The sequence below is a fragment of the Tetrao urogallus genome (genome assembly GCF_951394365.1).
Source record: "Tetrao urogallus genome assembly, chromosome: 6".
NCBI lineage: Eukaryota > Metazoa > Chordata > Aves > Galliformes > Phasianidae > Tetrao > Tetrao urogallus.
This window is the reverse complement of record NC_136819.1, coordinates 36,095,151-36,112,016: the sequence shown is the minus strand read 5'-3', so window position 1 is coordinate 36,112,016 and position 16,866 is coordinate 36,095,151. Positions and strand designations below refer to the sequence as shown.

The 16,866-nt window shown below is 36.7% G+C and overlaps 2 protein-coding genes across 2 annotated transcripts in view; both read left to right on the top strand.

Annotated features, from left to right (window-relative positions):
* The window catches only part of SNX6 (sorting nexin 6), a gene marked incomplete at its 5' end in the record, with an annotated part of 31,691 nt that extends 22,070 nt beyond the window's left edge, over positions 1–9,621 (top strand). Inside the window, 6 exon segments of the mRNA XM_079537458.1 lie at positions 1,776–1,851; positions 3,097–3,136; positions 4,203–4,289; positions 5,162–5,321; positions 6,020–6,105; positions 9,349–9,621. Coding sequence (XP_079393584.1) covers positions 1,776–1,851; positions 3,097–3,136; positions 4,203–4,289; positions 5,162–5,321; positions 6,020–6,105; positions 9,349–9,402 — 503 coding nt within the window. The 3' untranslated portion in view covers positions 9,403–9,621.
* A 1,816-nt stretch (positions 9,622–11,437) lies between these two features.
* Positions 11,438–16,669, top strand: EAPP (E2F associated phosphoprotein; the record flags this gene model as incomplete). Its single annotated transcript, XM_079537822.1, has 6 exons — positions 11,438–11,511; positions 11,948–12,129; positions 13,395–13,493; positions 13,843–13,966; positions 14,680–14,799; positions 16,405–16,669. The coding sequence occupies 6 exons, from the start codon at positions 11,438–11,440 to the stop codon at positions 16,667–16,669; spliced, it is 864 nt and encodes a 287-aa protein (XP_079393948.1).
* Between the last annotated feature and the right edge of the window lie 197 nt (positions 16,670–16,866).

The following is a 16,866-nucleotide window of genomic DNA, read 5'->3' as shown; positions in this document are numbered from 1 at the left end:
TGAATTTCTCAAAGTGTAGTCTTCTGGTAGTGAAAAACAAAGTTTAATATTGTTTTAAAATTTAACCTTTGCTATAGTAGTCTGGATGGAGTATGAACAGCATGTTTCAGTGCTGAAGGTCTCTTCAGTCCCTTTGGAGAGAAACAAAACTTCATGTACTTTTTTTTTTTTTTTTTTTTGAAGACTGATTCTTAGACTTTAAATTGTGAAGTGGGTAATAGAGCATTAGTAATGATTTTACTCCTAATGAAGTTGCTCTCTATTAGTTAGCTTGTGGTTATCAGAGTGCAGTTTCTTAGCACACGAGGAATTGCATTGACTTACTGGGTAACAAACTCCTGTTTGGGCTGTTAGTTATAGTCTGGGAGATCTGATTTCCATTTTTCAGCCTTCTAGACTGGGGATTGGAATTTGTATTCAGTAGCTTGGTTTGCAAGACCCCTTTTGTTGCTGAGGTGAGATTCTCTGATTAGTTGCTGTTGATATTTCTTCCAAAGCTGAATGCTAGCTAATGTCATTTTTTGAAGCTGTAGATAATTTTCTCAATTGCTTTATGCCTATTTGAGAAAATAGGAAACCTTTGCTTTAGGAAAATATAGTTGTGTTTTGAGAAAACTATAACAAGCTTGACTTTCATTACCCTTGATTTCAGTTTTTCAGACTCAAACCCTATATGTCTAATGGCAACTTCTATGAAACACCAGTGGGAATTCCCATAACTTGAGAAGCTTATTTTGGAAATGGGCAATCTGTAATTCATTGATCTACAGAGAACTTCAAAGCTAACAGTGCAAATGTCTTCCTATTTCCAATGTATTTGATGTTTAAGTGTGAAATATAGTCGACATTAATTATCCTTAATTAACAGTTAATTAACCTATAATAACCTTAAACCCTTCTTCACTGTGACCAGCTATGCTAATTAGCTTGGGCTATATGGAGAAATAAATTGGATAGATGGTGACCCACTCAATCTTCTGAACAAAAGTCCAAGCTTAATGATGAGAATTGCTTCTGAAGAAACAAGAAAATTAATTCATATGTTTAGGGTAGTTCATCTAGAAACTTTGCAAATGTAAGCATTTCTGTGAACAACAAAAACAAGAAACAAATATAGTTTCCTATTCATTGGTTGGATCTGTTGAGTTCACACTAGAAGTTTTTAAAGAAGCAATCTGTGTGTAGCAATATCTCACTAGTCAGATTAGGCAGCCTTCTTCACAAACTCTGCTTCTGATTTTATTGTTTAAAATGTTTTAACTCCAGTTCCTCTTCAGCTAGTCACTAATTATTGATGGGTAAGGGTTTTCTGAAAATTAAACACATGCAAGAAAGGATGTGCATATAGCACTGTATTTTGGTAGTTCACAGTTGATATGCAGTGTAATACCCTGAAGCACATGGATTTTTCTTTTCTTTTTTTCTTTTAAATAGTTCTGGACTTCAAATTTAACTCTGAACATCAACTGTTGATTCTGTAAGTTTTCTAAATAAAACTTGACAATGTTGCACAATAAACATACTCAGCAGGTGCTAGTTGTAATTTATCTAGGGATATTCAATACAGTCTTTGCAGTTTGGTAAGAGCCATGTTTGTTGTGTGAAGTTCATAATACATGACATAAATTAAATTTTATTTCTGTTTTTGTATTAAAGCATGCTCCTTGTAGGAGGAAAAACAAAACAAAAGCCAGAACTCTTGAAGAAATAAAGGAACTTGATTTCCAGAAAGGAGAGAAATTAAATAGTAAAACTACTGCTTGCTTTTTTCCTAGATGTGGCGGATGACTATAATAGAATTGGTTCTTCATTATATGCATTAGGAACACAGGACTCCACAGATATATGCAAGTAAGATTTTGTTAATAGCTTACGGGGGAATTTGCTAAATAGCAGTCTTAATGATGACCTGCTGAGTTTGGTAGCACTATTCTTATGAGAAGAACAGAGTTTATTGCAGATGTATCCTGTTAAGGGATTTTCTTCACTAGCATTTATGTTCTGTAATGTGAGACTGCTTTAATATTACTGCTTTAATAATTTCCTGGGAAAAATGCTATTGTTTTCTGTAGTTTGTAGACAATGATACCTCACAGAACAGACAAAGCCTCAACTCTCACTTTTTAAAAAAGTTTTTAAAGTGCTTCAGTGAATGCAACAAGGGTGTATCGCAGGTCTGAGTGTACAGATTTCTTGGACGTTCCTGTAACAGCATCTTGAAAGATAACCTTGCTGTTCTGGCAACTTATTACTGCCTTTAGGAAAGTAAAGGAATGGAAATTCCGAAAGCTTTGAAAATAGCAGGAGGTTTCTATGTGCAGATATGTTTTTTCACTCTTTCAGTGGTTTGCTTGAATGTGAACTGTTTGATGTATCTGAAAGTAAAAATTAACTAGCTAAAGATGTTTGTTAATGCTTGCAAACATTTACTAGTGTTACAATAGATAGGTGTGTAAGAAAGGTGACTTTTTTTTGTCACTTTACCTGATTTATAATTGTATATTTCCAAATGTTGTGATACCTTACAGATTACTGTAATGATTATAAACAATTACTTTGTTTATAATAATGAGATTTGATGTAGTCTGTTAGAGTCTGTCAGGAATCACATCTGTCCCCTGTCAAAATGAAACTACTGTAATTCAGTCTACTGCTGTGAAACGTGTGTATCATCTCCTGTGATGAAGGTGTGCTGCTTTTCAAGCTTACTGAATTCCAAGTAGGGCATGCATTGTGTTTACTGTTTAGAGAAAAGTTATGAAGGAGAACTGGTAACTGTGTAGGACTGTTAACCAGGATGGTGGTATTTTAGGTTTAATTTCTAGAAGTTAAAGGATCTCTGAGGAGCTGTTAAATTATTCTGCAGTAAAATCCATCCCTACATTACACTTTCTCTCTTTACCTTTTCTGAAGTTGTACAATTCCTAAATGTTTGAAGTACTGCAGTTTGAAACTCCTAATGTTCTTAAGATTCTGTAAATGACAATTATAAGCAGTGCATTTACAGTCTCTGTTGCCATACCCAGACATATTTTGATTTATAGAAAGCTGATTAGACTGTTCAATAATGTAATATAAGCTCTTTCCTTCCTACAGGTTCTTTCTGAAGGTATCGGAATTATTTGATAAAACAAGGGTATGTATCTTGAAATCTTTGTAGATATATTCTTTGTATCCATCTTTGAAGTACCAGGATATCTGGCATTAATTATGCATTAGGATGGAGATGTTTTATGGATACTGTGATATTGAATATGTAAGCAGCATGCATTCAGGAATGAAAAAGCATAAATTTTTCAGTCATCTGTTTGTAAAATGATTGATCCTTAGGAGTACTTGGTCTACTGAATTTTTGGCAGTCTTCTCTTCTGTGTAATAAGTAAAGGCGCTGTGCCTCTGAAATGCTTAGACTGCTTTTCATATTTCATGTTGATTATCATAGAACTTACTAAGGAAAAAAAGAAATGTAACCCTTAATAATCCTTAATTAAAAAAAAAAAAAAGAAGTGGTTGTGTTGCTTGTTTCTGAAGTTAAGCCCTGTTTCTACACATGCATGTCACAAATTAGGAAATGTTTTGAATGAAAAGTGTTATTTTCCTAAACAGAAACATTGTATTTAAGTAGGTACTTTGAAGGAAATGGAAATTCTGAGATAACTTGCTTTGACCTCAAATGTTAGGTTTTAGAATTTTTTAATTTAAGTTTTTAAAAATGCATTTACACACTCTTAAGTTCATAGAAATGTCTGTTTTAAGTGCAGTAATGCAGAACACAAATTTTACAGAGTAGTATTTTGAACCATTTAATGCAGTTCAGTTACACAGTTGCTCTACTAAAGTAGAGCCTTAAAATTTGTTTTCATTTGATCTTGAAGACTAGACTTGTACAAGTCTTCATACCAGATAAGTTTTTGTTTCTCTTTTATATTTTTTTCCTAGTATATAATAGTAATAGGAATTGGGGGAAAAAAGCTTTTTTTATTTAAAATAGAAAGCCAGTTGTCACATTTTAATAGAAAAGACTAATACAGTTTCCCTTTTTGCATGTTTAAGTATTGTATCACAAATGCATGATTAACTTTTGAAGAAGACAGTGTCTTGCACTGTTGCATAGTTCATACTGTATTTACATCATACAAATATATGTCTGATATTTGGATGTTTAAATCAATGTTTTTACTTACTGTTTTTTTTTCCCCCAGAAAATAGAGGCCCGGGTATCTGCTGATGAAGATCTTAAACTTTCTGATCTTCTGAAATACTACTTAAGGGAATCTCAAGCTGCTAAGGTAAACTTATGTTTTGTGTTTGGTGGGTTGGTGTCCCTTTTTTTTCTTTTTTTTTTTTTAATAAAGGGTGGGTGGTGGGAGAAATAGACTGCTTTTTTTTAAATGGAGAGGTTGAAATAATACCACCTCCAGCCTTCTATTTTTCCTTCAACTGTGCAAATTTTATCTCAGTTTTATATAAGAAATAGCAGTGCAGTTATTTGGGCTGTATGAACCACTTGTCAAGGCTAAAACGTGCAGTGTAATTAAAAACGGTAGAAGAGCACTTGATAAATTTGTCAAGCTGTAGACTGCAAGCAGATTTGTTTTGTTCATTTTAATATTGAAGATAAATACTCCGGTTCTCTGCAAGCGCTGATACGAAAATGTGGGCAGATTGGATATTCTGTACCTAAAAAGACTCATTTTTATTGCTGCTTGATATAAGATGATTAAATAGTAGAATATAGAAGCGTTTGGCAGAAAGTGTCTGTATTTAGATCACACCAATAGCTGCTGCACAAAAAAAAATACTGCTATTTCTTAAGCCCTGTTTATATTTAGACTACAGATCAGAAGTACAGTTTGTTTCTAATCTAAGAAGCTGTTAAATTTCCCATGATTGCCTTCTCTTAGACTTTTTGCAGTATCATCTAAGCCATCTGGTGCTAGCTTCTGTCAGACAAGATGCAGACCAAACAGTATTAAATTGCATGCCTGATCCAGCATGGACATTTCTGTGACTTGCAGGATGAAATACAATGAATGAAAATAATTTAGTTAGATATATGGGATGAAAGGTTAATTTTAATCTAATTTTCTTTATCACTTTGTATATGCTAAAATGTTTGAGTACATTAGTGTAAGTTCTGTATGGCCTTTATCCTTTATAGGATCTCCTGTATAGAAGATCTAGGTCACTAGTGGATTATGAAAATGCTAATAAGGCATTGGATAAAGCAAGAGCAAAAAACAAAGATGTGCTGCAAGCTGAAACTACTCAGCAGATATGCTGTCAGAAATTTGAGAAAATATCTGAATCGGCAAAACAAGGTATTTGGGTGGCTTTTGATTCTGTGTTACTACTTGAAAAATAATGGAATTTGAGTTAATATTAATGAGATTAAGATTTTGTTCTGCATTTCCTACGCAAAAGTGTTATTTTTTTCTAACTACTATTTGCTTATTTTGGACAGTTCAAATGATATTTTCCTTTGGTTCTGATAGCTTCATTAGTCAGTAATATCAATGTTGTAATTGCTTGGCAGAGCAAAGTCTAGGTGCAGATTATCTTTTATCCCTCTCTTATTTGCATAGACTAAGATATAAAAGGGCAATTGCTGTCAGTAAAGGCAAGCCTGATATTTTTGAGTACTGTTAAAATTCACCTTTTGGTTTTATGCAGTCTGTTCAACAATGATAGTAAATAAGGGAGGGTTTATGAAATGAGGTTTTACTGAAGATGCAGTTACAGTAATTATAAAGGAAGGCAGTATTTTTTACATGTTGGCCTCTTTCCTGGAACTGTACTGCTTTTCAGGCTTAGATTGTTGTGGGTAAGTAGTAATCTGACTCATCTGGGACAGATTCATACAAGGTTCTTCTGTCTTCATCAGTTAAAGGAACTGTTTGACCCTGTAAATCTGGCTAATTATTCTTCTAGATGAGACATCACTAAACTCTTTCTTCTTGAAGGAAAGTCGAGGCACTAGCAATAATACTGTTAATGAATCCAATCTTATTTTATATAGAATTGATAGACTTCAAGACAAGAAGAGTTGCAGCATTCAGAAAAAATTTAGTGGAACTAGCAGAACTGGAATTAAAGCATGCTAAGGTAATTATGGTCCTTTTTTGGCCTTTATTTCAACTGGCTTTAAGCATTAAATGCTTGAATAACCAAAACACCTGCATTAGTTTTGTGTGATACACACTCCTACATCCAGGGAGAGGAGTCTGATGATAAGCATCTTCCAGAAATGTAACCTTTCCACAACTTTTTTAAATAATAAGAATAATATCAGTAAAATATATCTGAGGGCCTGGTATGAATTGTCTTTAGAAAACTTATGCCCTTGAAGACAGTGTTGACTGTGGTTTTATGTTTTGCTAACTCTTCGGTATTTATTGCTTTAGCACGAGTACCTGCCAGTCTCATCTCATGATTTTTTTTTCTTTTTGTGAGATAGGAAGTGTTTTTTCCTGTTATCCAGATGCTGGGGACTTGATAAGTAGGGCAGACTTAAGCATGAGATCATACGAGACTTGTATGAAGTCAGGAACTAAAGTCAGATCAGTTCTGTGTGTATACTTTTGGAACTCTTTTTGCCTTCAACTAAGCAATGCTAACAAAAGATTTTATTTAGCAGATGCATAGCATAATGTGTAGATATACTTTATAAGCAGATCAGACTTTTTAACAGTGGAGCAAGAGAATGTTGAATTAAATTATTATTTTTTAAAAAAATTAGTATTTTAGGCCTGTTCTGTGTTTCTTAATAATTTTAAGCAGCTGTAGTTTACATGTGTTCAAGCACGTTGTGCAAAAGCTGTGTTTAAACCTACTCAGTATTTTACCATTGGATTTTGGGGCATTCTTTTGTTGTGCTTTCATGTTCAAGAAGGGAGGACTGATGGTCTGAAATTTGGTGAAACTTCTGAAGTATACTTAAAACATTTAGAGCCTTGGCTGCACTTCGTGTTATGACAGGAATTTTAACTGAGCTACCTCCCTCAAAAAAAAAAAACAAAAAAAAAAACAAAAAAAAAAACAAACAAAAAACACAAAGATCTTCCCACAAATATAAATATATACTGCCTTTATAAATTCTGATGTAAGGAAAAACAAAAACAAAAACACCTTGTTGCTTTATTGATAACAGATGTTTGTTTGGAATTGGCAGAAGAAGAAAGTAAGCAAAATCCACAGCTAAGGGATTTGGTTAAATGTTTTGTCAGAAGTCATTTATTCCCTGCTTCTGTCCCCGCAGTCTACCAATAACTGTAATTTTTAGTGCTCAGGAATTTGAGTTGGTAAGAAGTACTTTTCTGAATGTGAAATTGGAGGACTTTTGAGCTGTGCTGGTGCAAGTCAAGTATATAAAATGTTGCAGCTAGAAAGAGCGATGGTGCCTCTGTTGTCCTTCATTTACTATAACTTAAATAAGGTTATTGTTGTGAACGTAAACTTAATGAAAACGAATGGTGTGCCTGTGTGTCAGTAGGCTGTCATACTGAGACGGGAAATGACTGAGAACCTTTTTGTGCTATGTAATAGCCCATGAACTGCAAATTATTTCATGTTCCTGCTGAACTGTAAAGAGATAGGCAAAAGATCACTTGTCACACTTCTGCTATAGGTAACAGGCATGCAGTCCAGAAGTACTTCAAGCTGAAAACTAAATCCATTCCATTAATGACTTTGTTACTAGCTAATAATTAAATGTTACAATAATAGGGCCTTTAGATTTATGAATCCTATACACTGCAAAGATGGGCCACCAGGTCCACACACATCTCCTGTATACGGAGCTTGTTCATATCACAGAATTCAAGCCAAGTGAAGCAGCTTGTGACTGTCCCCTACACTTATAAACATGAAAGAACAAAAAGCTACTGAAGCTGTAACTGAAATATGTCTTTTGAATAAGTCTGAAAAGGGTTTGGTAGACCTAACATACCTTCTGTTTTAATGTGGTTAACTGCTTAATGTGGATTGTAAAAACAAAAAAACAAAAAAACAAAAAAACCAAAAAAAACAACAACCTTGCTAGAGGAGAGAGCTATGATCTCTGACCGTTTCAGGCAGAGAAACAAACGTCCTTTTGTGTATCTACCACTGGTCACTTGGTAGGCTTTCAACTGTGAAAAAGTAAGAATTACGCATTCATCAGTAGTTGTGTGGACAATTTATCAAGGATGTTGATAATTACACAATTACAACTTCTGATACTGATTAGTTACAGGGTTTTTTTTGTTTGTTTGTTTGGAGACATGTTTTCAGGTTAGTTTTTGGAGGATTTTTTTTAAAAGGAAGCAGTTTCTCCCATGTTTACAACAGGGCATTCAGAGTGGTTTGTCCTTGCATTTTGCCTGAATCTGATAGGAATTACATTTAGCAGTTAATAATCTATTATTATTTCTTACAGAGAGGTTTCAGAATGGGGAACAAATATAGTACAGCTGTTTAAGAGTGAACAGACGGTGATGTAAAGTGATCTGAGTATAACTGAATGCACAAAACAATGTGAATACTGATAATATATTGTTTTCTTCTGCAGAGTATCTCCTGGCTTACCAGCAGTTCACTTGTGCATACTTGGCAGTGGTAGCTTTTTAACTGCTAGCTCTGTAAATTCAATTAGAAATCTGAAAGTCAACCTGGTAGAGTTAGAATTCTTTAAATATCATTTACAAACTGATGTACTAAATCTCTGTTTGGAAAGAAGGGCAGAAATTGCCTGCAGAGATAAAACTTAGTTAATGTTCTAATAATGCTTTCTGTAGTCTCAGCTTTGAAACTTTCGTGGCTAAATCAAGCAGCTAAGCATATAAATCTGTGGGGAGAAGTCTTTTACACAATGCCCATCTTTGGAAAAAAAAACTACAAGCTGAAATGGCTGCTATGGATAGAAGATTGCAAAGCACTGCTTAACACTTTCTGATAAAATCAGCATTATTTGCGTGTATGAATGCTTCTGTTTTGGGAATGATACTGCAGTGACAGGGTAATGGCAACTCTGTGTAAAGAATGAAAACTTTACAGCTTTGAACTTTTTTGCTGAGACTGCTCTGCATAGAATAGTTGATATTGGCCAAACTAGATCTTCTGTGAGAAACTCGTGGGGAAAAAAAAAAACAACATGGAAATGGTAGTAGTGCTTATTTTTGAATGTCAAGTTCAGTGTCATGACACAGCATTCTTAAAGTCAACAAAAATCTTTTCCTTAAATGTCTTCACATATACTTAACGTGTATCTGTTTTCCCTTAATGATGACTGTTGTTGCTGTTTTAAAAAAAGCATTTCTTGTACCTTGAATGTACAAGGAGATGTGGTCATATTTTTCTGTATTTTTACAGGGTAACTTACAGCTGCTGCAGAGCTGCCTGGCAGTGTTAAATGGTGACACATAAGCTACGCTCCGTCCTCCCGCTAACAAGGGCTGCCCTCCTGGATTTTGTTTTCATGACTTTAAGTAGGCATTTATAGTTCCCTGGAGAAATTGTTTGACAAAGTGCACATAAGTGAGCTCTTCCTTTAAAAAAAAAAAAAAAAAAAAAAAAAAAAAAAAAAGTTAAAACAAAGACCTGAAAGTAGCTCAAGACTATACAAAGCAACAGCTTACTTGTTATTCATGCATATTCATGTTTATTTAATCATTATATGCTTTCATTGTTCAGAAACCAAATGCTGTTCTTGTGAAACTAGCCAATATAATTATGTACATGTTATGAATACTATGATACAGCTGCCAATCATTTACTTTTGTAATTAATTTCTGAAGTTCACCATTTGAAGTACATTATTCAAATGGCTTAACTATGACCATTAGATATTTGACTATTGTTCCTATAATGCATTGTATACACTGTCTTAGCTTTTTCCATTTACTGATATCGAGAAACTTAATCTTTTTTTCAATTGTGAACATTTCTTAGAAGTTTTGAAGAACTTTGTGTAACCTTTATAACTATGATTTAAAAGGAGAAGCAAATACATTAGTATGTTTGCCTTAACTTGTAGACTAATCCAATTATTGTAAAATAAACCATAAAATCAATGATTTTTCTAAAATTATGCAGACATTGTATCATCTATAAGCTTAATATTTTCTAGTGAATCAGATTAAGTAGATTTTTCTTTATTCATCCTGTAAAACAGGTACCAGATTGATTTGACATGAAGTACTCACTTGGTAATTTTTCACTTGCATTCTCAGGTTTACCTGTTTGCCTCTGTTCATCTGTGACTTCCCTATCGAGCATAGTTTTTTTTTTTTTCTTACCTTAGTGCTGACTTTGCATTTTCTTTGGCAGAAGTGTTTTTTAAGGGAGCTAGCCGGTTTCTTTCCAGAAGGGGAAAATAAACTGGCAGAAGGGTATTCAGTAGAAAAGGTAATACTGCCCCACTTTTATACAAATGAGAAGCTTTGCTTCAGAAAATAACTAGTAAAGGCATACCCAATAAAGGAATGCCTGAACTGTATCTCCTGCTAACTGGATTTAGAGCTCTGGACGCCTTATGTTGTTTGAATCCACTGTCATTTGTTGAATGCTCTCTCTCTCCCCCTTGAACCACCAAGGGGGAACCACCACTCTTCCAAGAGCTGCTGTTCTCTTCTATAATCTCAGAATGTCATAAAATTAGGCTTTACTTGATTAATCATTCATCAGGGGGATTGCTGCTTTGTATGGGTCTGTAGCCCTTCAGTAGAGCAGCAGAATTCCAGTGAATGGCTTTTTTTTGTTTGTTTGTTTGGAGATGCCAACCAATGTCAGTGGCTGTCTCTGTAATTACACTCTCCGGTACTGCTGCATGGAGGGCTAGGTTTATTTTCAAATAGGATGAATTGCGCAGTGTAGTAAACCACAGCACTGCACATGGAATGGTTTCTAACCTAAACAGAAGACAGAGGTTCCTCAGCTTCACGTGCTCTTTGCATTGAACGTCTTAGGCATAGCCTCAGACGTGTGGTTATCAGTGCCCAGGGGCTATTAGCAACTCACGTCGTGTATATACTATTTTCTATTAATGGCAACTACACTAATACTGTGCTGTTCATCTTCCAGATAAAAAGGTATAATTCCTAAGGAACTCATCTATAAATAGACTGTAAGGGACAAAAGACTACAATGTATATACAGCTAACACAATTGTAAATATTTTAAGTAGGATTGTGGGAACAGTTTTTAGACTAGTCCTCGTTGTTCAGTGTTAGTAGCTCATTAAATTTTTTTCAAGCCTCTTGCTATTGGGTGTGTCTCTTCAACCTTCAGCCTGACCCTAGCGCGCCGCTGGGGGCAGCACAGCGGGGCGGTGCTCGGTGGAGGGAGGGGGAGCGTGCGTTCCCTTCTGGGGGTTGGGCCTGGGCCGTGCTGCTTCCGGCGGAAGTCGCGCAGAGCCCGGAAGTGGCGGGAGCGGGCCGTCAGCGAGGGGCGGGGCGCCGCCATGAGCCGCCTGCGGGAGGAGGACGACCCTTACGTGGTGGAGGAGCCCAGCGACGAGGAGCGAGCGCTTAGCAGGTGCCAGCCGGCTCCCGGGGCGGGCTGGGGGCTGCCGCTTCCTTTCGCTGCAGGTTTTGGTCTGTCTCGTGCTGCCGGTAACGGAGGAGGCCGCTGAGGGTGTGAGGGGTCTGTCCGCCACAAGTCACGGCAGCGATCCCTTGGAGCCCGGGTGTTTGCCTTTGTAATCCCCGACACACCGAACTGCCGAGTGCTGCGCGGAGCCCCCGGAGCCGTGTTGCTGGCGCCTAGCGGCAGGCTGTACTCAGTCAGTTGCTCCTTTGCATTAAAACCAGTCAGAATCTGGTTAATAATAAAATAGGTCGGTGGATTTCGCATAAATACACGGATAAATGCTCCTCGGTATTTCGACACAGCTCAGACGGTGGTTGTCCTAATTAGTCAGTGTAGTGAGCTGTTAATAATAATTAGGTGTGTGATGTTTGAATGTTTGTAGCTCTGAAGATGAGGTGGATGTGCTCTTGCACGGCACTCCGGACCAGAAGCGGAAGCTGTTACGGGAGTGCCTGACTGGGGAGAGTGAATCTTCCAGTGAAGATGAGTTCCAGAAGGAGATGGAGGCAGAGCTCAACACCACTGTGAGAAACATAGAAGGCAAATGGAAATCACCAGAAATGGGTAAATCAATCTTGACACCTGCTTGCCTCTGAAACTGAGAGTTAAGTGGTGTCCAGTTAAGGAGCTGATGTGTTCTTATAGCTGAAGGGGGGGTTGCAGTGGCAATGGAGTACTGTTTGAGACCTGTGGAAAGGTCTTAAAATGGCTCTTCAGTTCCACAGCAACGGGTACTTGGGTACCTTGAATGCATTTGTTTCATCCGTTCTAAGATTTTTGCTTTTGTTGTTTCTGAATCTCTAATTTCCTGTTACACTGTGATTTTTCTTTTTATGGTCAGCCCTCTTTTTTCCCCAGTGTCTCTGTAACTTCTGTTTTAAGTAATTTTCGCGTGTATATTTAGAAGCCTTTCAAGTGGTTTGCAGTCTCTTTGCCCAGTGGCTCAGGATGCTATCATGTTTGGAGCATGTTCTTGCTGAAAGGAATGGCATATGGTGGGTTACGATCCTAAGATCCCAAATCGACTGGGGAAAAGAGTCAGGAAAAATATTAATCCCCAAAGTGCTCATAATTATAAGTTGCATCAAGTGGTGAAACTGTGTAAAGGATTTATCCGTTCTGGAGTTTATATACTGTTTTGGGTGCTGTAGATTGCTCTGGCATTTAAAGATTCGTTCTTTTTACCTAGTACAAAACATCTGGTGAAGTGTTCTTAGTTTTCTGCAGTATTGATGTAGTGCTTGTTTTAATGTAGGAACTTCATTTCCCGTGCAGCAGATTTAATGGTTTTGTTTGTGTTAGTGGTCAAACTTGATCTATAATTCTGTGTTTGCAGTTAACAAAAAGCACTTACAATACTATGTGCACCCAGTGCAGAGACTTTTGGTGCAGACTGGCTGTGGTAGTTGTGATTGGCAATTGATCTGAACCTTTTATGAACTTTCTGTATGAAGTTAGTACAGAATGTATGAGATGTAGTTGTTTTTTTGTTTTTTCTCATTTAGATTTTATGTTGATCAAAGTTTATGAAACAGTTTGCCACACTTGTATTTCTTTTGTATGACTTTAGAGAATAAGAGAATAAACTTTCCTTTGAACCATACCTGAGGTTCATCTCGAAGGAATTGAGCAGTTTCACCTGTAAATGAAATAATACAAGTAACGTGGTTGGTCAGGACATGGGAATAAACTGGGAGAGCTGCAGCTTAACATGCATAAATAGACTGAGGGGCTCTTGAGTCGGGCAGCTTGGAGATGAAGGTTTGTTCTGGGCTGTATGCATGTTGTCCTTTTGGTGAGATGTTCTTACCGTTTTCAATTTCACACAGGTACTTCTTCAAGCACTGGGCAGGCTGGATCTGCTACCACTTCAAAATACTATGATGACATTTACTTTGATTCTGATTCAGAAGATGAAGACAAAACGGGTAAGGGGCTGAGAGAGAAGACAGCATCTTCAGAGTGTTACTGTATCTCAGATCCAGTAGAATCCTCTCAGGGCATCAGAAGCTATTCCCCTTTTGGGGGCAGTTACCAGCCTATGTAGTCTCAACAAAGTTCATGCAACTTTATGATGTATCCCAATGTATGTAAGGTGCTTTAGTTCTTTGGGGTGGTCTATTTGGAGGAGGGGTAAACTAGATATTTACAAGTTAGTTTACATTTATTGCAGGTATTTAAAATGAAAATTGAAAAAATTACTACTTTTTGATCAGCTGAGTAGAGAATCATCATATATCTAACCGATGGAACCTGTGCTTGCCTAATTCTCTACAGTTGTGCAAGATGTCCAGAAAAAAAGAAAACATCAGCAACGTCGGATTCTTACCAATGATGAGCTGCTATATGACCCAGAAGAAGACAGTCGAGACCAAGAGTGGGTAGACTCACAGAGGAGGAGGTAAGAGACTGTAAATAAATATAGGATGTTTACCATAAACTGAAACATTCCAGTAGACATGCTGAACGTATAGAAAAACCCTATACTGTCAAGTTCACTCAGTGTCTTAGAATTTATGGCACGGGGAATTTAAAAACTTGTAAAACTTCTGCATATATATATTGGAAATGGACTCTTTAAAGTGACTTTTAGCGTTCTTTAAAGAATGCTAAAACATGCAGTTTTTCAAAGTCAAAACTTCCTAGTTTACTAAGCCAGTCTATAGATCTTATAAAAATAACTGTGGTGTTGATGAAAAATGTGTAATAGGAATAGTTCAAAACTGCTTTACTTGAGGTTTCTTGGAAGGGTGAAAAGTACTTGTTGCAGCAGAGGAGAGATGTAAGTCTGTTGAAAAGCACATCAGTGTATGTTACCAACAGAGATTGTTCTTGAGATACCTGTCTTCTCCAGGAAAATGATTATTGGGCACAAATCCACATCAAAAGTATGCACATCTCTGGGTGAAAATCTATACAAATGAAATGGAAAAATATTTGAGTATGGTTTTTCTCCGCTGTGCTTATATTTAGTTGTTTCAGTTAGTGAAAAGTTGTTGAGAAGGAGACAGGTATTACCAATGTATTTTAATTTAAAAAATATTTGAGGGTCAAATTGATGGGCAAGGATGTGTCATTTCACTTTTTTTTATCCTTCCTCACTTCATTCGGTAGATACCGTAATCAAAGAAGGGTGCTGCAGCCACAACAGACAAAACCTTCATCTGTTCCAAACAGTGATGCTGTTTTAAATTGTCCTGCTTGCATGACAACTTTATGCCTGGACTGTCAGAGGTAATTAGTGAACAATAAGAAGTCTTTCTGTAATGTCTCTCTTTGAGTCATTTGCAGTTTTAGTGTGTTCAACAATTTGATTAATTCTGTCTTGCAACATGGGGCTTTTAAAGAGAAGATGGCTATATGTGAATCAGGTGTGTAGGTGAATACCAGTTTAAAAGAATGATGGTGATCAGTTTAACCTGCAACCATGGAGATGAAGAAGAACAAGGAAGGACTTTAGCGTAGTAGATAAAGGAACGTGTTTAGAAAAATGGGACTAAACTGGAAGTTCATTTTGGATGTTGTCAGTGCCTCATCCCTGGAGGTATTCAAGACCAGGCTGGATGTGGCTCTGGGCAGCCTGGTCTAGTGTGACAACCCTGCACACATAGCAGGAGGGTTGAAAATAGATGATCGTTGTGGTCCTTTTCAGCCCAGGCCATTCTATGATTCTGTGCTGTATGTTTTTTCTAGTTATGTTGGTTTGATGGTTAAAGGAATAGAGTTATTTCAACTATTATTTTCATGTTGAAGCGTCTGTTTTAGGACAGGGTTAAGCAAAATCAAGGCAGCATGTTATTTCTCGGTTTGAGTACCAGCAGTTGTGGTTTTGAGTATAGTTACGTTAAGTAGTATCTGGAAAGCATTTAGGTGTGAATTCATAGTTTGTTTTGCTGTTCTCCAGTGTTTCACTGCATTACAACCCTAATTACTACTGTTAACCTGGGCAGAAGAGGAAACTTTGCATTTTTGAGCAAAGGAAAAAGAAATTCTGTGTAGTGAGGAATAAACTGCCTCTAATTTATTGAGTACTTTTGCTGATTAAAGGTGAAATTCTCCAGCAGCCTGAAGTTATCTCAGTGCTGGGTGCTGTTTCTCACTCTGTTTCCTCTTTCCTTTGCTGGTTCTGGTACTCCTTGACTCTCTTCTCTAGTAAAGTATTTCAGTTTGCTAAGCTGACAGAAAACTGTCAGGCTTGTCTTCTGTGGGTTCAAAAAACTAAAATACCTCAGCATGCCGTTAGACAAGCCTTGGAAGTCAAGACAGGACTTCTGCAGCCAACCATGCTGGCTTAGGCTGCTCTGAAATTGCAGCTGGACAGATGTGCTGATGCAGACCTGAAGTTTGCTAAGTACTCCAGCTATGCAGTTGATATACAGATGACTGCTGAAAAATATATTTTATTGTAGGCAGGATTTTTAAAATGTGTTGTGCGATTGTTTATCATACAGAATTTCAGGCTTGAAATGTTTTAGGTTATAAATACCAGTATTTGAGTCACTTGCGTTCACAACTTCAAGATTTTTGCCTATCTATCATAAGCTCTAAATAGTCATGCATGATTGTGTAATACCAAGCTGTACTCCAGGGGTGCTTATTTCAGTGCGAACCAGTGTGTTTTTATGTACGTTCCTGAAAAACAAGACAGGCAGCTTCAATTATTTCTGTGATTTTTTGTAGTTGGGACTGTTCTGTTTACAAAACTTCATATTTATATGGCTTTCAGCCATTTGGCATGGCACTTCCTATCTTTAATCTGATTTCCAGAGATGATACCTTATTTCATGGAAGCAGAGTTTTACCAGTGGTATGACTTGCATTTTCTCTTCTTCTCCATAGACATGAATCTTACAAAACACAGTACAGGGCAATGTTTGTGATGAACTGCTTTGTTAACAAAGAGGAAATTCTGAAATACAGAAAGAAGATAAAGAAAAGAAATAAGAAAAGGAAGCACAGCGAGGAAACTACTCCTGTACAGTCAAATCAAGAAGAGGAGGAAGTGTATCATCCAGTATTATGTACTGAATGTTCAACTGAGGTGGCAGTGATGGATAAAGATGAAGTTTTTCACTTCTTCAATGTTCTAGCCAGCCACAGCTAATATGCAAAAGCAGAAAAAAAAGTGCTCTGTTTAAGATTGTGTGAAGTATCAGAAGTGCAGGCAGTGTCAGAAGTGTCTTTAAAAATATGTTCTTTTAAATGTACGTTTTTATCAGAGAACTTTATAGTGGTTGGACTTCTGACACTATTGCTGTATTCCTTTTTATGAAAGGAATACTGTTAACTGCTTGCATTTGA